Raw genomic sequence first — 22037 nt, forward strand, 5'->3', positions numbered from 1 at the left:
TCGCAGTGCGAACATTGCGCATGCGTACTAAGCGGATTTTCACTGCGATGCGATGAAAAATACCGAGCGAACAACTCGGAATGAGGGCCAATGTCCAGTAGCCTAAGAAACCCAATCCACTCTGCACGCAGGTGAGTTCGTTTCTCTCCCCTAAGTCCCTCGATGCAGTGAGCCTGTTGCCAGCAGGTCTCACTGAAAATAAAAAACCTATTTAAACTTTTACTCTAAGCAGCTCAGGAGAGCCACCTAGATTGCACCCTTCTCATTCGGGCACAAAATCTAACTGAGGCTTGGAGGAGGGTCATAGGGGGAGGAGCCAGTGCACACCAGCTAGTCCTAAAGCTTTTACTTTGTGCCCAGTCTCCTGCGGAGCCGCTATTCCCCATGGTCCTTTCGGAGTCCCCAGCATCCACTAGGACGTTAGAGAAATACAAAATACTGTACAGAGACGCTAAGCACAGTGATTTGGCATCCAGGAACTTAAGGGGTCATTCCGAGTTGATCGCTCGCTAGCAGTTTTTAGCAGCCTTGTAAACACTAATGCCCACTGGGTGTGTATTTTAGTTTAGCAGAAGTGCGAACGGTTGTATCGCAGAGTGCCTGCAAATTTTTTTTGTGTAATTTCAGAGTAGCTCAAAACCTACTCAGCGCTTGCGATCACTTCAGACTATTCAGTTCCGGATTTGACATCACACACCCGCCCAGCATTCGCCCAGCCACGCCTGCGTTTTCCTTGGCACTCCTGCATTTTTCCGAACACTCCCAGAAAACGGTCAGTTGCCACCCAGAAACGCCCACTTCATTGCAATCACTCTGCGGTAACCAGTGCAACTGAAATGCATCGCTAGACCCTGTGCAAAACTGCATCGTTCATTGTGCCTGTATGTCGCGCGTGCGCATTGCGCCGCATACGCATGCGCAGAACTGCCATTTTTTAGCCTGATTGCTGCGCTGCGAACAAATGCAGCTAGCGATCAACTCGGAATGACCACCTTAGGGAGGAGCTTTTATCTCTCCCCATTATACTTAGAAAGATAACACTTGCCGCTGTACGTTACAAGCTTTTCATGCTATTCAGTACTCAAATGCAAAATACTGTACAGAGACGCTAAGCACAGTGATTTGGCATCCAGGAACTTAGGGAGTAGCTTTTATCTCTCCCCATTATACTTATAAAGATAACACTTGCTGCTGTAGCCTTTACAGCAGAGTACATTACAATCTGTTCGTGCTATTTAGTACTCAAATACAAAATACTGTACAGTGATACTAAGCACAGTGATTTGGCATCCAGGAACTTAGGGAGGAGCTTTTATCTCTCCCCATTATACTTAATACTATGGGATTTGGACACTTACATATCCCTAAAATCAGTAGACCATACTGTACCTGTAACATGTTCGTTTGCATCTGTATATGCTGTACTATTTGCGTCTGTACTGTATATACTGTTATATACTGTATGACATAATGTATTGTATATATGTACTGCATCTGTATATGCTGTACTATTGCGTCTGTACTGTATATACTGTTATATACTGTATGACATACTGTATTGTATGTATGTATGTATTGCATATTGTAGCATAATGAAACGCACCAGTAAAGTAGTTCTTACTCTGTAGTTCAGTATTGTATTTTAATGGAGACCACACGCATGCGCAATGGTGATTTTAAAAAGCGACATCTGGTGGATGATCGCAGGTACTACACTCAAAGGTAATGCCAAACACTCTGTGCGCCTCCCTACGACTAGGCGCGCCTCCTTGCGCCCAGGCACCCTGCATATGCCCGATCGCGACTAACGCCTCAGCCAACCAAGATAACATAGGCTCCATCTGTACATATTATCATTAAGTCAAATTAGCATATTAGTCTCGCTGTTCATAATTACTGTCACTCTTTATAAATTCTGTCCTTAGATGTTTTGCTGAAGTTCAGTAAACTGGCATTAATTTGTCTTGCTCTAACCCAGACAGTAACTAATGCCTTGATGTCCACGCACTTCCTCTTCTGTCGGAGATCTCATTCAGGAGAACAATGGAGAGGGGCTCAACTGTTCAGTCTTCTTAGCAATCCTGCAGCAATGATTTCCCCATGTACCTCAGACATGGTAAGATAAGAAAATGGTTATCAGTAGAGAAGGAGTGTACAGTTTGGTCATGGTTTGGTTCTGCATCCCTGAATGATACTTACATACCTCCCACCAGGAGGGACAAAATGCTCTGTTCCTGGACTTCCCTCTTAATTTATGATGGCTGTCACCTTTCTTATCAATTAATTAGTTCAACAAAGGTGACGACCATCATAAATTAAGAAGGAAGTCCAAGGACGGAACATTTTGTTTCTCCAGGAATGGGTTATTTGGAGGTATGTACTTAGCTTCCTGGCGATACAGGTCCAAAACGGTAAAGGTTAACTTGCAGATGTGTCCATGTGTCAATGAGATGAAAAAATATAGTTTATTCATATTGACTATGGAGCTCAAGTAGAGTTGCACGTATATGTGTTTTAGATCGTTTTATTTAAAATACACTTTTCTGTGCTGAGCATGCTAGCCATATATTCCTTATGTTTGAAAGAGGTGTAAAAGGAAAGTAAGAAGTGGACATCCTTATGCCAAATACATTAAATTATTATTATTATTATTATTATTATTACCAGTTATTTATATAACGCACACATATTCTGCAGCGCTTTACAGAAAATATTTGGCCATTCACATCAGTCCCTACCCCGGTTGAGCTTACAATCTATATTCCTTACCACATGTACACACACACATTCATGTTAGGGTTAATTTTGTTGGGAGCCAATTAACCTACCTGTATATTTTTGGATTGTGGGAGGAATCCGGAGTACCCGGAGGAAACCCATGCAATTACGGGGAGAATATACAAACTCCACACAGTTAGGGCCATGGTGGTAGTTGAACCCATGACCTCAGTTCTGTAATGCTAACCATTATACCATCCATACTGCCCATATTAAAGCTGTCTCCCTTAATCGCAAAGGAGATGAACAGGGCTGCTTCTAGACAATTTGTTTCCCAGTGCGAACAGTAAAAAATGCCTTTTGTAATAAGTTTTTTTTGTGTGCATCAAAAAGGGGAGTGGCCTCACTGCAAGGGCCGTGGCCATGCAAGAAAAGACTACCTTACACCCCAGTTATGCCCCTGACACAGAGCTGGATTAAGCCTTTGGGGGGCCCGGGGCACTTAAGACTGGGGGGCCGTAAAGACCAACATTTGGGATACAGGGATGGGCCCTCATTCAGATGTGGATGGAGCATGGCCACACCTCACGGTAAAAGTTGACTTCACGCTGGGGGCATGCACATCACTTTCCCAGCTGCTGTGCTGCCCCCACGCAGCAGGTGGGAGCATTCCCTCTCTACCTTTTCTTCAGCCCACAGAGGGGACACTACCCGACAAACAGGACTGTCCCATCAAACCGTGATGGTTGGCGGGAAATGTATACGTTCATAGTCATACTCACATATACATATATATATATATAAACACATACTGTACATACAGTCACACATATACACAAGTATATATACTGTTACACACATACATACTTACAGTCACACACTTATACACATACATACATACATACATACAGGGCCGGTTCCGGGGCTTCGGGCGCCCCGGGCGGCATTGGGGGCGTGGCTTCATACAGGGGGCGTGGTCATTTACGCCCCCTGTACTGCTGTAGGATGTGCGGTGCGCGATGTCGTCATCGCGCACCGCACAGCAAAGGTCCTTTCCACGAAGGTAAACTAGACGCTAAGCGTCTAGTTCCCTTCGTAGAGAGGACCTTTGCTGTACGGTGCGCGATGACGTCAACGCGCACCGCACTTCATTACAGTGAAGGTCCTCTCCAGGAAGGGAAATTAGACGCGTAGCGTCTAGTTTCCCTTCACTGTGGGCAGCCCACGAAGGGAAACTAGACGCGTAGCGTCTAGTTTCCCTTCACAACGGAACGGACAACGGGACAGCGGGCCACGGCAGCGGGGGGGCACCACAGCAGCAGCGGATCTTGCCATGGTGCGGCGCCCTCCGGATGGCGCCGGCGCCCCGGGCAAAAGTCCTGCTTGCCCGTCGCAAGATCCGCTACTGCATACATACATACATACATGCTGTCACACACACACATCCACAGTCACACACTTATACTCATATATACATTTGTCACACACAGTCATAAACATACAGTATATACACACCACAATCACACAATACATATTATCATACACTTATGCACATATAGTGTGCCCCTCTCCTCCCTCTTACCTTACACTATCCCACACTGACTGGGTGGGCTGTGGGCACACTGTCTATGGCTGCTCTTCCATCCTTTTCCCCTCCCTCCATCCACATGCAATGCTGCCTGCACTGATACTGAATTACAGTGCCGTGTAGCTCCCATCCCCTCAAACCCCTTCCTTCTTTGTAATTTATACAGCGTGCAATACATTTTGTACTGCAGCTGTACACTAAGCTGGGGGGGCATAGAAGCAGGGGAAGCCAGGGTAACGTACCCCCTGAAGCCACCCCTTAATCCGGCTTTACCCTGACAACATACAGGTTGAGTATCCCTTATCCAAAATGCTTGGGACCAGAAGTACTTGGATATCGGATTTTCTCTGACGTCCTAAGTGGATGCTGGGGACTCCGTCAGGACCATGGGGAATAGCGGCTCCGCAGGAGACAGGGCACAAAAGTAAAAGCTTTAGGATCAGGTGGTGTGCACTGGCTCCTCCCCCTATGACCCTCCTCCAAGCCTCAGTTAGGTTTTTGTGCCCGGCCGAGAAGGGTGCAATCTAGGTGGCTCTCCTAAAGAGCTGCTTAGAGTAAAAGTTTTATTAGGTTTTTTATTTTCAGTGAGTCCTGCTGGCAACAGGCTCACTGCAACGAGGGACTTAGGGGAGAAGAAGTGAACTCACCTGCGTGCAGGATGGATTGGCTTCTTAGGCTACTGGACACTAGCTCCAGAGGGACGATCACAGGTACAGCCTGGATGGGTCACCGGAGCCGCGCCGCCGACCCCCTTGCAGATGCTGAAGAGAGAAGAGGTCCAGAAATCGGCGGCTGAAGACTTCTCAGTCTTCATGAGGTAGCGCACAGCACTGCAGCTGTGCGCCATTGCTCTCAGCACACTTCACACCAACGGTCACTGAGGGTGCAGGGCGCTGGGGGGGGGCGCCCTGGGCAGCAATGAAAGTACCTATACTGGCTAAAAATACATCACATATAGCCTCTGGGGCTATATGGATGTATTTAACCCCTGCCAGGTTGTCAGAAAAACGGGAGAAGAAGCCCGCCGAAAAGGGGGCGGGGCCTATTCTCCTCAGCACACAGCACCATTTTCCCTCACAGAACTGCTGGTGGGAAGGCTCCCAGGCTCTCCCCTGCACTGCACTACAGAAACAGGGTTAAAACAGAGAGGGGGGGCACTTATTTGGCGATATGATTATATATTAAGATGCTATAAGGGAAAACACTTATATAAAGGTTGTCCCTGTATAATTATAGCGTTTTGGTGTGTGCTGGCAAACTCTCCCTCTGTCTCCCCAAAGGGCTAGTGGGGTCCTGTCCTCTATCAGAGCATTCCCTGTGTGTGTGCTGTGTGTCGGTACGTGTGTGTCGACATGTATGAGGACGATGTTGGTGAGGAGGCGGAGCAATTGCCTGTAATGGTGATGTCACTCTCTAGGGAGTCGACACCGGAATGGATGGCTTATTTAGGGAATTACGTGATAATGTCAACACGCTGCAAGGTCGGTTGACGACATGAGACGGCCGGCAAACAAATTAGTACCTGTCCAGGCGTCTCAAACACTGTCAGGGGCTTTAAAACGCCCATTTACCTCAGTCGGTCGACACAGACACAGACACGGACACTGACTCCAGTGTCGACGGTGAAGAAACAAACGTATTTTCCTTTAGGGCCACACGTTACATGTTAAGGGCAATGAAGGAGGTGTTACATATTTCTGATACTACAAGTACCACAAAAAAGGGTATTATGTGGGGTGTGAAAAAACTACCTGTAGTTTTTCCTGAATCAGATAAATTAAATGAAGTGTGTGATGATGCGTGGGTTTCCCCCGATAGAAAATTATTGGCGGTATACCTTTTCCCGCCAGAAGGGCGCGTTGGGAAACACCCCTTAGGGTGGATAAGGCGCTCACACGCTTATCACAAGTGGCGTTACCGTCTCCAGATACGGCCGCCCTCAAGGAGCCAGCTGATAGGAGGCTGGAAAATATCTTAAAAAGTATATACACACATACTGGTGTTATACTGCGACCAGCGATCGCCTCAGCCTGGATGTGCAGCGCTGGGGTGGCTTGGTCGGATTCCCTGACTGAAAATATTGATACCCTTGACAGGGACAGTATTTTATTGACTATAGAGCATTTAAAGGATGCATTTCTATATATGCGAGATGCACAGAGGGATATTTGCACTCTGGCATCAAGAGTAAGTGCGATGTCCATATCTGCCAGAAGATGTTTATGGACACGACAGTGGTCAGGTGATGCAGATTCCAAACGGCACATGGAAGTATTGCCGTATAAAGGGGAGGAGTTATTTGGGGTCGGTCCATCGGACCTGGTGGCCACGACAACAGCTGGAAAATCCACCTTTTTTACCCCAAGTCACATCTCAGCAGAAAAAGACACCGTCTTTTCAGCCTCAGTCCTTTCGTCCCCATAAGGGCAAGCGGGCAAAAGGCCAGTCATATCTGCCCAGGGATAGAGGAAAGGGAAGAAGACTGCAGCAGGCAGCCCATTCCCAGGAACAGAAGCCCTCCACCGCTTCTACCAAGTCCTCAGCATGACGCTGGGGCCGTACAAGCGGACTCAGGTGCGGTGGGGGGTCGTCTCAAGAGTTTCAGCACGCAGTGGGCTCACTCGCAAGTGGACCCCTGGAGCCTACAAGTAGTATCCCAGGGGTACAGATTGGAAATTCGAGACGTCTCCCCCTCGCAGGTTCCTGAAGTCTGCTTTACCAACGTCTCCCTCCGACAGGGAGGCAGTATTGGAAACAATTCACAAGCTGTATTCCCAGCAGGTGATAATCAAAGTACCCCTCCTACAACAAGGAAAGGGGTATTATTCCACACTATATTGTGGTACTGAAGCCAGACGGCTCGGTGAGACCTATTCTAAATCTGAAATATTTGAACACTTACATACAAAGGTTCAAATCAAGATGGAGTCACTCAGAGCAGTGATAGCGAACCAGGAAGAAGGGGACTATATGGTGTCCCTGGACATCAGGGATGCTTACCTCCATGTCCAAATTTGCCCTTCTCACCAAGGGTACCTCAGGTTCGTGGTACAGAACTGTCACTATCAGTTTCAGACGCTGCCGTTTGGATTGTCCACGGCACCCCGGGTCTTTACCAAGGTAATGACCGAAATGATGATTCTTCTTCAAAGAAAATGGACGATCTCCTGATAAGGGCAAGGTCCAGAGAACAGTTGGAGGTCGGAGTAGCACTATCTCAAGTAGTTCTACGACAGCACGGGTGGATTCTAAATATTCCAAAATCGCAGCTGTTTCCGACGACACGTCTGCTGTTCCTAGGGATGATTCTGGACACAGTCCAGAAAAGGGTGTTTCTCCCGGAGAAGAAAGCCAGGGAGTTATCCGAGCTAGTCAGGAACCTCCTAAAACCAGGAAAAGTGTCAGTGCATCATTGCACAAGGGTCCTGGGAAAAATGGTGGCTTCTTACGAAGCGATTCCATTCGGTAGATTTCACGCAAGAACTTTTCAGTGGGATCTGCTGGAAAAATGGTCCGGATCGCATCTTCAGATGCATCAGCGGATAACCCTGTCTCCAAGGACAAGGGTGTTTCTTCTGCGGTGGCTGCAGAGTGCTCATCTATTAAAGGGCCGCAGATTCAGCATTCAGGACTGGGTCCTGGTGACCACGGATGCCAGCCTGAGAGGCTGGGGAGCAGTCACACAGGGAAAAAATTTCCAGGGAGTGTGATATAGTCTGGAGTCTTCTCTCCACATAAATATACTGGAGCTAAGGGCAATTTACAATGCTCTAAGCTTAGCAAGACCTCTGCTTCAAGGTCAGCCGGTATTGATCCAGTGGGACAACATCACGGCAGTCGCCCACGTAAACAGACAGGGCAGCACAAGAAGCAGGAGGGCAATGGCAGAAACTGCAAGGATTCTTCGCTGGGCGGAAAATCATGTGATAACACTGTCAGCAGTGTTCATTCCGGGAGTGGACAACTGGGAAGCAGACTTCCTCAGCAGGCACGACCTCCACCCGGGAGAGTGGGGACTTCATCGGGAAGTCTTCCACATGATTGTGAACCGTTGGGAAAGACCAAAGGTGGACATGATGGCGTCCCGCCTGAACAAAAAACTGGACAGGTATTGCGCCAGGTCAAGAGACCCTCAGGCAATAGCTGTGGACGTTCTGGTAACACCGTGGGTGTACCAGTCGGTGTATGTGTTCCCTACTCTGCTTCTCATACCCAAGGTACTGAGAATTATAAGACGTAGAGGAGTAAGAACTATACTCGTGGCTCCGGATTGGCCAAGAAGGACTTGGTACCCGGAACTTCAAGAAATGCTCACAGAGGACTCATGGCCTCTGCCGCTAAGAAGGGACTTGCTTCAGCAAGTACCATGTCTGTTCCAAGACTTACCGCGGCTGCGTTTGACGGCATGGCGGTGGAACGCCGGATCCTAAGGGAAAAAGGCATTCCGGAAGAGGTCATTCCTACCCTGGTCAAAGCCAGGAAGGAGGTGACCGCACAACATTATCACCACATGTGGCGAAAATATGTTGCGTGGTGTGAGGCCAGGAAGGCCCCACGAAGAAATTTCAACTCGGTCGATTCCTGCATTTCCTGCAAACAGGAGTGTCTATGGGCCTCAAATTGGGGTCCATTAAGGTTCAAATTTCGGCCCTGTCAATTTTCTTCCAGAAAAAATTGGCTTCAGTTCCTGAAGTCCAGAAGTTTGTCAAGGGAGTACTGCATATACAACCCCCTTTTGTGCCTCCAGTGGCACTGTGGGATCTCAACGTAGTTCTGGGATTCCTCAAATCACATTGGTTTAAACCGCTCAAATCTGTGGATTTGAAATATCTCACATGGAAAGTGACCATGCTGTTAGCCCTGGCCTCGGCCAGGCGAGTGTCAGAATTGGCGGCTTTGTCTCACAAAGCCCATATCTGATTGTCCATTCGGACAGGGCAGAGCTGCGGACTCGTCCCCAGTTTCTCCCTAAGGTGGTGTCAGCGTTTCACCTGCACCAGCTTATTGTGGTACCTGCGGCTACTAGGGACTTGGAGGACTCCAAGTTGCTAGATGTTGTCAGGGCCCTGAAAATATAGGTTTCCAGGACGGCTGGAGTCAGGAAAACTGACTTGCTGTTATCCTGTAGGCACCCAAAAAACTGGGTGCTCTTGCTTCTAAGCAGACGATTGCTAGTTGGATGTGTAGTACAATTCAACTTGCACATTCTGTGGCAGGCCTGCCACAGCCAAAATATGTAAATGCCCATTCCACAAGGAAGGTGGGCTCATCTTGGGCGGCTGCCCGAGGGGTCTCGGCTTTACAACTTTGCCGAGCTGCTACTTGGTCAGGGGCACACCCTGGCTGAGGAGGACCTGGAGTTCTCTCATTCGGTGCTGCAGAGTCATCCGCACTCTCCCGCCCGTTTGGGAGCTTTGGTATAATCCCCATGGTCCTGACGGAGTCCCCAGCATCCACTTAGGACGTCAGAGAAAATAAGAATTTACTTACCGATAATTCTATTTCTCGCAGTCCGTAGTGGATGCTGGGCGCCCATCCCAAGTGCGGATTGTCTGCAATACTTGTACATAGTTATTGTTACAAAAATCGGGTTATTATTGTTGTGAGCCATCTTTTCAGAGGCTCCGCTGTTATCATGCTGTTAACTGGGTTCAGATCACAGGTTGTACAGTGTGATTGGTGTGGCTGGTATGAGTCTTACCCGGGATTCAAAATCCTTCCTTATTGTGTACGCTCGTCCGGGCACAGTATCCTAACTGAGGCTTGGAGGAGGGTCATAGGGGGAGGAGCCAGTGCACACCACCTGATCCTAAAGCTTTTACTTTTGTGCCCTGTCTCCTGCGGAGCCGCTATTCCCCATGGTCCTGACGGAGTCCCCAGCATCCACTACGGACTACGAGAAATAGAATTATCGGTAAGTAAATTCTTATTTTTCCGTATTTTGGAATAATTGCATACCATAATGAGATATCATGGTGATGGTACCTAAATCTAAGCACAGAATGTATTTATGTTACATATACACCTTATACACACAGCCTGAAGGCAATTTTAGCCAATATTTTTTATAACTTTGTGCATTAAACAAAGTGTGTCTACATTCACACAATTCATTTATATTTCATATACACCTTATACACACAGCCTGAAGGTCATTTAATACAATATTTTTAATAACTTTGTGTATTAAACAAAGTTTGTGTACATTGAGTCATCAAAAAACAAAGGTTTCACTATCTCACTCTCATTCAAAAACGTCCGTATTTTGGAATATTCCATATTTCGGAATATTTGGACATGGGATACTCAACCTGTATTATGCCCTACATAGTAATGCCACTAACCAATTATGCCCCACAGTTATGACCCTGACACCATAATATGCCCTACACAGTAACGTCACTTCCGGGTACCAATGTTCGCTCCTGTACCATCTCCTTGTTATTGGAGGTCCTACTGGACCTCTAGCATGTCTCCTCTGAGGTGGCAGCTATTTTTGGAGTGAGATTTTCAGCAGTGTTCCATGGGGCCGACCAGATCGTGTGGAATTCTGCTGCAGACGTGGCTGCTGGCGCCCCGTGCGATTGCAGGGCTTGTCCGGCCCTAGAAACTGCACTAGACATGAACCTGGATGCAGATGGATATATTCCTGTTAGGAACGTTATCTCTTGCAGGTGTTGGATGACTGGAGTAACAATAAGGCCTGGTAATGATGATAATCTGCAACACTAGCTAGCTGCTTCTGGTTTGCTGATTGACCCCTCTAGTTGATAGTGCTTAAGTCATATCTTGTTTAATAATCTTGCAGCTGTCTGTTCACATTAGTGAATGACTATTTCCATTTGGACAGCGGGAAGGCAAGAATATCCTCATTTGATTCTTAAAGGGGAAAAACTGAATTGAATTAACTTTGAATTTGTATTTCTCTGACGTCCTAGTGGATGCTGGGTACTCCGTAAGGACCATGGGGAATAGACAGGCTCCGCAGGAGACTGGGCACTCTTTAAAGAAAGATTAGGTACTATATCTGGTGTGCACTGGCTCCTCCCTCTATGCCCCTCCTCCAGACCTCAGTTAGAATCTGTGCCCGGCTCGAGCTGGTTGCACACTAGGGGCTCTCCTGAGCTTCTAGTAAAGAAAGTATTTATTAGGTTTTTTATTTTCAGTGAGACTCACTGCTACGAGGGACTTAGGGGAGAGAAGCGAACCTACCTGCTTGCAGCTAGCTTGGGCTTCTAGGCTACTGGACACCATTAGCTCCAGAGGGATCGAACACAGGCCCAGCCTCGGTCGTCCGGTCCCGGAGCCGCGCCGCCGTCCCCCTTGCAGAGCCAGAAGCAAGAAGAACGTCCTGGAAATCGGCGGCTGAAGACTCCGGTCTTCATTAAGGTAGCGCACTGCACTGCAGCTGTGCGCCATTGCTCCCTATGCACACCACATACTCCGGTCACTGATGGGTGCAGGGCGCTGGGGGGGGGGGGGGCGCCCTGGGCTGCAATTAGAGTACCTTACATGGCGAACAGCACATAATATAGTCTAATAAACTATATATGTGCAAAAATCCCCCGCCATAATATAAATATAAAGAGCGGGAGGCGGGGCTATCTCCCTCAGCACACTGGCGCCATTTCCTCTTCACAGCTCCGCTGGAAGACAGCTCCCAGGCTCTCCCCTGCAGCTTCCAGGCTCAAAGGGTAAAAAAGAGAGGGGGGGCACTAAATTTAGGCGCAAACTGTATTGTATAGCTGCTATAGGGAAAATCACTTTGTGTTAGTGTAAATCCCTGATTATATAGCGCTGTGGTGTGTGCTGGCATACTCTCTCTCTGTCTCCCCAAAGGACTTTGTGGGGTCCTGTCCTCAGTCAGAGCATTCCCTGTGTGTGTGCGGTGTGTCGGTACGGCTGTGTCGACATGTTTGATGAGGAGGCTTATGTGGAGGCGGAGCAGGTGCCGATAAATGTAATGTCACCCCCTGCGGGATCGACACCAGAGTGGATGGATATGTGGAAGGTTTTACACGACAGTGTCAACTCCTTGCATAAAAGGTTCGATGACATAACAGCTGTGGGACAGCCGGCTTCTCAGCCAGTGCCTGCCCAGGCGTCTCAAAGGCCACCAGGGGCTCAAAAACGCCCGCCCGCTACCTCAGATGGCAGACACAGATGTCGACACAGAGTCTGACTCCAGTGTCGACGAGGACGAGACTAATGTACATTCCACTAGGGCCATCCGTTGCATGATTACGGCAATGAAAAATGTGTTACACATTTCTGACATTAACCCAGGTACCACTAAAAAGGGTATTATGTTTGGGGAGAAAAAGCAACCAGTGGGTTTTCCCCCATCAGATGAGTTGAATGAAGTGTGTGAAGAAGCGTGGGCTTCCCCCGATAAGAAACTAGTGATTTCTAAAAAGTTACTGATGGCGTACCCTTTCCCGCCAGAGGACAGGTTACGTTGGGAGACATCCCCGAGGGTGGATAAAGCGCTCACACGCTTGTCAAAAAAGGTGGCACTGCCGTCTCAGGATACGGCCGCCTTAAAGAAGCCTGCAGATAGAAAGCAGGAGGCTATCCTGAAGTCTGTATATACACACTCAGGTACTATACTGAGACCTGCAATTGCTTCAGCTTGGATGTGTAGTGCTGCAGCAGCTTGGTCCGATACCCTGTCTGAAAATATTGATACCCTCGAGAGGGATACGATTTTGCTAACCATAGAGCATATTAAAGACGTAGTCTTATATATGAGAGATGCACAGAGGGATATTTGCCGGCTGGCATCTAGAATTAATGCAATGTCCATTTCTGCCAGGAGAGTATTATGGACTCGGCAGTGGACAGGTGATGCGGATTCTAAAAGGCACATGGAGGTTTTGCCTTACAAGGGTGAGGAATTGTTTGGGGATGGTCTCTCGGACCTCGTTTCCACAGCAACAGCTGGGAAGTCGACATTTTTACTAGTGATGAGCACCGGAAATTTTTCGGGTTTTGGTTTTGGGTTCGGTTCCGCGGCCGTGTTTTGGGTTCGAACGCGTTTTGGCAAAACCTCACCGAATTTTTTTTGTCGGATTCGGGTGTGTTTTGGATTCGGTTTTTTTTCTTCAAAAAACCCTAAAAAACAGCTTAAATCATAGAATTTGGGGGTCATTTTGATCCCAAAGTATTATTAACCTCAATAACCATTATTTCCAGTCATTTTCAGTCTATTCTGAACACCTCACACCTCACAATATTATTTTTAGTCCTAAAATTTGCACCGAGGTCGCTGGATGACTAAGCTCAGCGACCCAAGTGGCCGACACAAACACCTGGCCCATCTAGGAGTGGCACTGCAGTGTCACGCAGGATGGCCCTTCCAAAAAACACTCCCCAAACAGCACATGACGCAAAGAAAAAAAGAGGCGCAATGAGGTAGCTGTGTGAGTAAGATAAGCGACCCAAGTGGCCGACACAAACACCTGGCCCATCTAGGAGTGGCACTGCAGTGTCACGCAGGATGGCCCTTCCAAAAAACACTCCCCAAACAGCACATGACGCAAAGAAAAAAAGAGGCGCAATGAGGTAGCTGTGTGAGTAAGATAAGCGACCCAAGTGGCCGACACAAACACCTGGCCCATCTAGGAGTGGCACTGCAGTGTCACGCAGGATGGCCCTTCCAAAAAACACTCCCCAAACAGCACATGACGCAAAGAAAAAAAGAGGCGCAATTAGGTAGCTGTGTGAGTAAGATAAGCGACCCAAGTGGCCGACACAAACACCTGGCCCATCTAGGAGTGGCACTGCAGTGTCACGCAGGATGGCCCTTCCAAAAAACACTCCCCAAACAGCACATGACGCAAAGAAGAAAAAAAAGAGGCGCAATGAGGTAGCTGTGTGACTAAGATAAGCGACCCAAGTGGCCGACACAAACACCTGGCCCATCTAGGAGTGGCACTGCAGTGTCACGCAGGATGGCCCTTCAAAAAACTAGTCCCCAAACAGCACATGACGCAAAGAAGAAAAAAAAGAGGCGCAATGAGGTAGCTGTGTGACTAAGCTAAGCGACCCTAGTGGCCGACACAAACACCTGGCCCATCTAGGAGTGGCACTGCAGTGTCACGCAGGATGGCCCTTCCAAAAAACACCCCCCAAACAGCACATGACGCAAAGAAAAATGAAAGAAAAAAGAGGTGCAAGATGGAATTGTCCTTGGGCCCTCCCACCCACCCTTATGTTGTATAAACAGGACATGCACACTTTAACCAACCCATCATTTCAGTGACAGGGTCTGCCACACGACTGTGACTGAAATGACGGGTTGGTTTGGACCCCCACCAAAAAAGAAGCAATTAATCTCTCCTTGCACAAACTGGCTCTACAGAGGCAAGATGTCCACCTCATCATCATCCTCCGATATATCACCGTGTACATCCCCCTCCTCACAGATTATCAATTCGTCCCCACTGGAATCCACCATCTCAGCTCCCTGTGTACTTTGTGGAGGCAATTGCTGCTGGTGAATGTCTCCACGGAGGAATTGATTATAATTCATTTTAATGAACATCATCTTCTCCACATTTTCTGGATGTAACCTCGTACGCCGATTGCTGACAAGGTGAGCGGCGGCACTAAACACTCTTTCGGAGTACACACTTGTGGGAGGGCAACTTAGGTAGAATAAAGCCAGTTTGTGCAAGGGCCTCCAAATTGCCTCTTTTTCCTGCCAGTATAAGTACGGACTGTCTGACGTGCCTACTTGGATGCGGTCACTCATATAATCCTCCACCATTCTTTCAATGGGGAGAGAATCATATGCAGTGACAGTAGACGACATGTCAGTAATCATTGGCAGGTCCTTCAGTCCGGACCAGATGTCAGCATCAGCAGTCGCTCCAGACTGCCCTGCATCACCGCCAGCGGGTGGGCTCGGAATTCTGAGCCTTTTCCTCGCACCCCCAGTTGCAGGAGAATGTAAAGGAGGAGATGTTGACAGGTCGCGTTCCGCTTGACTTGACAATTTTGTCACCAGCAGTTCTTTGAACCCCAGCAGACTTGTGTCTGCCGGAAAGAGAGATCCAAGGTAGGTTTTAAATCTAGGATCGAGCACGGTGGCCAAAATGTAGTGCTCTGATTTCAACAGATTGACCACCCGTGAATCCTTGTTAAGCGAATTAGGGGCTCCATCCACAAGTCCCACATGCCTAGCGGAATCGCTCTGTGTTAGCTCCTCCTTCAATGTCTCCAGCTTCTTCTGCAAAAGCCTGATGAGGGGAATGACCTGACTCAGGCTGGCAGTGTCTGAACTGACTTCACGTGTGGCAAGTTCAAAAGGTTGCAGAACCTTGCACAACGTTGAAATCATTCTCCACTGCGCTTGAGACAGGTGCATTCCACCTCCTATATCGTGCTCAGTTGTATAGGCTTGAATGGCCTTTTGCTGCTCCTCCAACCTCTGAAGCATATAGAGGGTTGAATTCCACCTCGTTACCACTTCTTGCTTCAGATGATGGCAGGGCAGGTTCAGGCGTTTTTGGTGGTGCTCCAGTCTTCTGTACGTGGTGCCTGTACGCCGAAAGTGTCCCGCGATTCTTCTGGCCACCGACAGCATCTCTTGCACGCCCCTCTCGTTTTTTAAATAATTCTGCACCACCAAATTCAAGGTATGTGCAAAACATGGGACGTGCTGGAATTTGCCCAGATTTAATGCACACACAATATTGCTGGCGTTGTCCGATGCCACAAATCCACAGGAGAGTCCAATTGGGGTAAGCCATTCTGCGATGATCTTCCTCAGTTGCCGTAAGAGGTTTTTAGCTGTGTGCGTATTCTGGAAAGCGGTGATACAAAGCGTAGCCTGCCTAGGAAAGAGTTGGCGTTTGCGAGATGCTGCTACTGGTGCCGCCGCTGCTGTTCTTGCGGCGGGAGTCCATACATCTACCCAGTGGGCTGTCACAGTCATATAGTCCTGAGCCTGCCCTGCTCCACTTGTCCACATGTCCGTGGTTAAGTGGACATTGGGTACAACTGCATTTTTTAGGACACTGGTGAGTCTTTTTCTGAGGTCTGTGTACATTTTCGGTATTGCCTGCCTAGAGAAATGGAACCTAGATGGTATTTGGTACCGGGGACACAGTACCTCCAACAAGTCTCTAGTTGGCTCTGCAGTAATGATGGATACCGGAACCACGTTTCTCACCGCCCAGGATGCCAAGGCCTCAGTTATCCGCTTTGCAGCAGGATGACTGCTGTGATATTTCATCTTCCTCGCAAAGGACTGTTGGACAGTCAATTGCTTGGTGGAAGTAGTAAAAGTGGTTTTACGAGTACGACTTCCCCTCTGGGATGACCATCGACTCCCAGCAGCAACAACAGCAGCGCCAGCAGCAGTAGGCATTACACGCAAGGATGCATCGGAAGAATCCCAGGCAGGAGAGGACTCGTCAGAATTGCCAGTGACATGGCCTGCAGGACTATTGGCATGCCTGGGGAAGGAGGAAATTGACACTGAGGGAGTTGGTTGGGTGGTTTGCGTGAGCTTGGTTACAAGAGGAAGGGATTTACTGGTCAGTGGACTGCTTCCGCTGTCGCCCAAAGTTTTTGAACTTGTCACTGACTTATGATGAATGCGCTGCAGGTGACGTATAAGGGAGGATGTTCCGAGGTGGTTAACGTCCTTACCCCTACTTATTACAGCTTGACAAAGGCAACACACGGCTTGACAAATGTTGTCCGCATTTCTGTTGAAATACTTCCACACCGAAGAGCTGATTTTTTTGGTATTTTCACCAGGCATGTCAATGGCCCTATTCCTCCCACGGACAACAGGTGTCTCCCCGGGTGCCTGACTTAAACAAACCACCTCACCATCAGAATCCTCCTGGTCAATTTCCTCCCCAGCGCCAGCAACACCCATATCCTCCTCATCCTGGTGTACTTCAACACTGACATCTTCAATCTGACTATCAGGAACTAGACTGCGGGTGCTCCTTCCAGCACTTGCAGGGGGCGTGCAAATGGTGAAAGGCGCATGCTCTTCACGTCCAGTGTTGGGAAGGTCAGGCATCGCAAACGACACAATTGGACTCTCCTTGTGGATTTGTGATTTCGAAGAACGCACAGTTCTTTGCTGTGCTTTTGCCAGCTTGAGTCTTTTCATTTTTCTAGCGAGAGGCTGAGTGCTTCCATCCTCATGTGAAGCTGAACCACTAGCCATGAACATAGGCCAGGGCCTCAGCCGTTCCTTGCCACTCCGTGTGGTAAATGGCATATTGGCAAGTTTACGCTTCTCCTCCGACAATTTTATTTTATATTTTTGAGTCCTTTTTTTACTGATATTTGGTGTTTTGGATTTTACATGCTCTGTACTATGACATTGGGCATCGGCCTTGGCAGACGACGTTGCTGGCATTTCATCGTCTCGGCCATGACTAGTGGCAGCAGCTTCAGCACGAGGTGGAAGTCGATCTTGATCTTTCCCTATTTTTGGAACCTCAACATTTTTGTTCTCCATATTTTAATAGGCACAACTAAAAGGCACCTCAGGTAAACAATGGAGATGGATGGATACTAGTATACTTATGGATGGATGAGCGACTGCCGACACAGAGGTAGCTACAGCCGTGGACTACCGTACTGCGTCTGCTGCTAATATAGACTGGATGATAATGATATATAAATATATATATATCACTACTGCAGCCGGACAGGTATATATTATATAATGACGGACCTGCTGGACACTGTCAGCACTGCAGACTCCTAAAGTAAGCTACTAGTATCAAGAAGATAGAAAGAAAAAAAACACCACAGGTAGGTGGTATACAATTATGGATGGACGAGCGACTGCCGACACAGAGGTAGCTACAGCCGTGGACTACCGTACTGCGTCTGCTGCTAATATAGACTGGATGATAATGATATAAAAAATATATATATATCACTACTGCAGCCGGACAGGTATATATTATATAATGACGGACCTGCTGGACACTGTCAGCACTGCAGACTCCTAAAGTAGGCTACTAGTGTCAAGAAGATAGAAAAAAAAAAACACCACAGGTAGGTGGTATACAATTATGGATGGACGAGCGACTGCCGACACAGAGGTAGCTACAGCCGTGGACTACCGTACTGCGTCTGCTGCTAATATAGACTGGATGATAATGATATAAAAAATATATATATATCACTACTGCAGCCGGACAGGTATATATTATATAATGACGGACCTGCTGGACACTGTCAGCACTGCAGACTCCTAAAGTAAGCTACTAGTATCAAGAAGATAGAAAGAAAAAAAAACACCACAGGTAGGTGGTATACAATTATGGATGGACGAGCGACTGCCGACACAGAGGTAGCTACAGCCGTGGACTACCATACTGCGTCTGCTGCTAATATAGACTGGATGATAATGATATAAAAAATATATATATATATCACTACTGCAGCCGGACAGGTATATATTATATAATTAATGACGGACCTGCTGGACACTGTCAGCAGAATGCGTTTATAGAATAAAAACACCACACGACGAGTGTTTAACTTTTTCAGGCAGACAATCACAATATACTGGTGGTCAGACAGTGGTCACTGGTCAGTCACACTGGCAGTGGCACTCTGGCAGCAAAAGTGTGCACTGTTAAATAATATGTACTCCTGCTACTGCTCCCCAGTCTCCCCCACAATTAAGCTGTGTGAGCACTGAGCACTCAGCACAGTCAGATATACATAGATGATGCAGCACACTGAGGCTGAGCACAGATATGGTATACTGTTACTGTGTCACTGTGTATCGTTTTTTTTCAGGCAAAGAACGGATTATATTAAATAATAATATAATAAAACTGCACTGGTGGTCACTGGTCAGTCACTAGTAAACTCTGCACTCTCTGAGTACCCCTAAGCTCCAGTAAATCAAGTGTCTCACTCTCACTCTCTCTCTTCTAATCTAAATGGAGAGGACGCCAGCCACGTCCTCTCCCTATGAATCTCAATGCACGTGTGAAAATGGCGGCGACGCGCGGCTCCTTATATAGAATCCGAGTCTCGCGATATAATCCGAGCCTCGCGAGAATCCGACAGCGGGATGATGACGTTCGGGCGCGCTCGGGTTAGCCGAGCAAGGCGGGAAGATCCGAGTCTGCCTTTGATCCGTGTAAAAAGGCTGAAGTTCGGGGGGGTTCGGATTCTGAGGAACCGAACCCGCTCATCACTAATTTTTACCTCAGGTTCCCTCACAGCCTAAGAAAGCACCGTATTATCAGGTAAAGTCCTTTCGGCCCCAGAAAGGCAAGCGGGTTAAAGGCGCGTCCTTTCTGCCCAGAGGCAGGGGTAGAGGGAAAAAGCTGCACCATACAGCCAGTTCCCAAGAACAAAAATCCTCCCCTGCTTCCACTAAATCCACCGCATGACGCTGGGGCTCCACTGGTGGAGCCAGGTGCGGTGGGGGCCCGTCACCGGAACTTCAGCGACCGGTGGGTTTGCTCACAGGTGGATCCCTGGGTTCTACAAGTGGTATCTCAGGGATACAAGCTGAAATTTGAGACGTCTCCCCCTCGCCGTTACCTCAAATCAGCCTTGCCAGCTACTCCCCAGGACAGGGAGGTAGTGCTGGCGGCAATTCACAAGCTGTACCTCCAGCAGGTGATAATAAAAGTTCCCCTCCTGCAACAGGGACGGGGTTACTATTCCACAATGTTTGTGGTACCGAAACCAGACGGTTCGGTGAGACCCATTCTAAATTTGAAATCCTTGAACACTTATATAAGGAAGGAAGTTCAAGTTCAAAATGGAATCGCTCAGGGCGGTTATTGCAAGCCTGGAAGAGGGGGATTACATGGTATCACTGGACATCAAGGATGCTTACCTACATGTCCCCATTTACCCACCTCACCAGGTGTACCTCCGTTTTGTGGTACAGGACTGCCATTACCAATTCCAGACGTTGCCGTTTGGTCTGTCCACGGCACCGAGGGTATTTACCAAAGTAATGGCCGAAATGATGATACTCCTTCGAAAGAAGGGAGTTATAATTATCCCGTACTTGGATGATCTCCTTATAAAGGCGAGGTCCAGGGAGTAGTTGTTGGTCGGAGTAGCACTATCTCAGGAAGTGCTACAACAGCACGGCTGGATTCTGAATATTCCAAAGTCGCAGCTGGTTCCTACGACGCGTCTGCTGTTCCTGGGTATGATTCTGGACACAGAACAGAAGAAGGTGTTTCTCCCGGAGGAGAAGGCCAAGGAGTTGTCATCTCTGGTCAGAGACCTCCTGAAAACAAAACAGGTGTTGGTGCATCACTGCACGCGAGTCCTGGGAAAGATGGTAGCTTCTTGCGAGGCAATTCCATTCGGCAGGTTCCATGCAAGGATCTTTCAGTGGGATCTGTTAGACAAGTGGTCCGGATCGCATCTTCAGATGCATCGGCTGATCACCCTGTCCCCGAGGGCCAGGGTGTCTCTGCTGTGGTGGCTGCAGAGTGCTCATCTTCTCGAGGGCCGCAGATTCGGCATACAGGACTGGGTCCTGGTGACCACGGATGCAAGCCTCCGAAGTTGGGGGGCAGTCACTCAGGGAAGAAACTTCCAAGGACAATGGTAGAGTCAGGAGGCTTCCCTACACATAAATATTCTGGAACTAAGGGCCATTTACAATGCCCTAAGTCAGGCAAGACCCCTGCTTCAAAACCAGCCGGTGCTGATTCAGTCAGACAACATCACGGCGGTCGCCCATGTAAACCGACAGGGCGGCACCAGAAGCAGGATGGCGATGGCAGAAGCCACAAGGATTCTCCGATGGGCGGAAAATCACGTGATAGCACTGTCAGCAGTGTTCATTCCGGGAGTGGACAACTGGGAAGCAGACTTCCTCAGCAGGCACGGCCTCCACCCGGGAGAGTGGGGACTTCATCCAGAAGTCTTCCAGCTGATTGTAAATCGTTGGGAAAGGCCATAGGTGGACATGATGGCGTCCCGCCTCAACAAAAAGCTAAAAAAATATTGCGCCAGGTCAAGGGACCCTCAGGCGATAGCTATGGACGCTCTAGTGACACCGTGGGTGTACCAGTCGGTTTATGTGTTCCCTCCTCTTCCTCTCATACCAAAGGTGCTGAGGATAATAAGAAAGAGAGGAGTAAGATCTGTACTCATCGTTCCGGATTGGCCAAGAAGGACTTGGTACCCGGAACTACAAGAAATGATCTCAGAGGACCCTTGGCCTCTGCCTCTCAGACAGGACCTGCTACAGCAGGGGCCCTGTCTGTTCCAAGACTTACCGCGGCTGCGTTTGACGGCATGGCGGTTGAACGCCAGATCCTGATGGAAAAGGGCATTCCGGTTGAAGTCATTCCTACGCTGATAAAAGCTAGGAAGGATGTGACGGCAAAACATTATCACCGCATATGGCGAAAATATGTTGCTTGGTGTGAGGCTATGAAGGCCCCCACAGAAGAATTTCAGTTGGGTCGATTTCTGCACTTCCTACAGTCAGGAGTGACTATGGGCCTAAAATTGGGATCCATTAAAGTCCAGATTTCGGCCCTGTCTATTTTCTTTCAAAAAGAACTGGCTTCACTGCCTGAAGTTCAGACGTTTGTTAAGGGAGTGCTGCATATTCAGCCCCCTTTTGTGCCCCCAGTGGCACCTTGGGATCTCAACGTTGTGTTGGATTTCCTAAAATCACATTGGTTTGAGCCACTTCAGACCGTGGAGTTGAAATATCTCACGTGGAAAGTGGTCATGCTTT

General features: G+C 48.3%; 1 protein-coding gene across 1 annotated transcript in view; it reads left to right on the forward strand.

Annotated features, from left to right (window-relative positions):
• Positions 1-22037, forward strand: part of NCKAP1L (NCK associated protein 1 like) — a 616762-nt gene that overhangs the window by 83302 nt on the left and 511423 nt on the right. The window contains exon 7 of the mRNA XM_063952202.1: positions 1979-2116. Within this exon, the coding sequence (XP_063808272.1) occupies positions 1979-2116 (138 nt within the window). The remainder of the gene's footprint in view (positions 1-1978; positions 2117-22037) is intronic.

Source organism: Pseudophryne corroboree, chromosome 2, assembly GCF_028390025.1.
Source record: "Pseudophryne corroboree isolate aPseCor3 chromosome 2, aPseCor3.hap2, whole genome shotgun sequence".
Lineage (NCBI taxonomy): Eukaryota > Metazoa > Chordata > Amphibia > Anura > Myobatrachidae > Pseudophryne > Pseudophryne corroboree.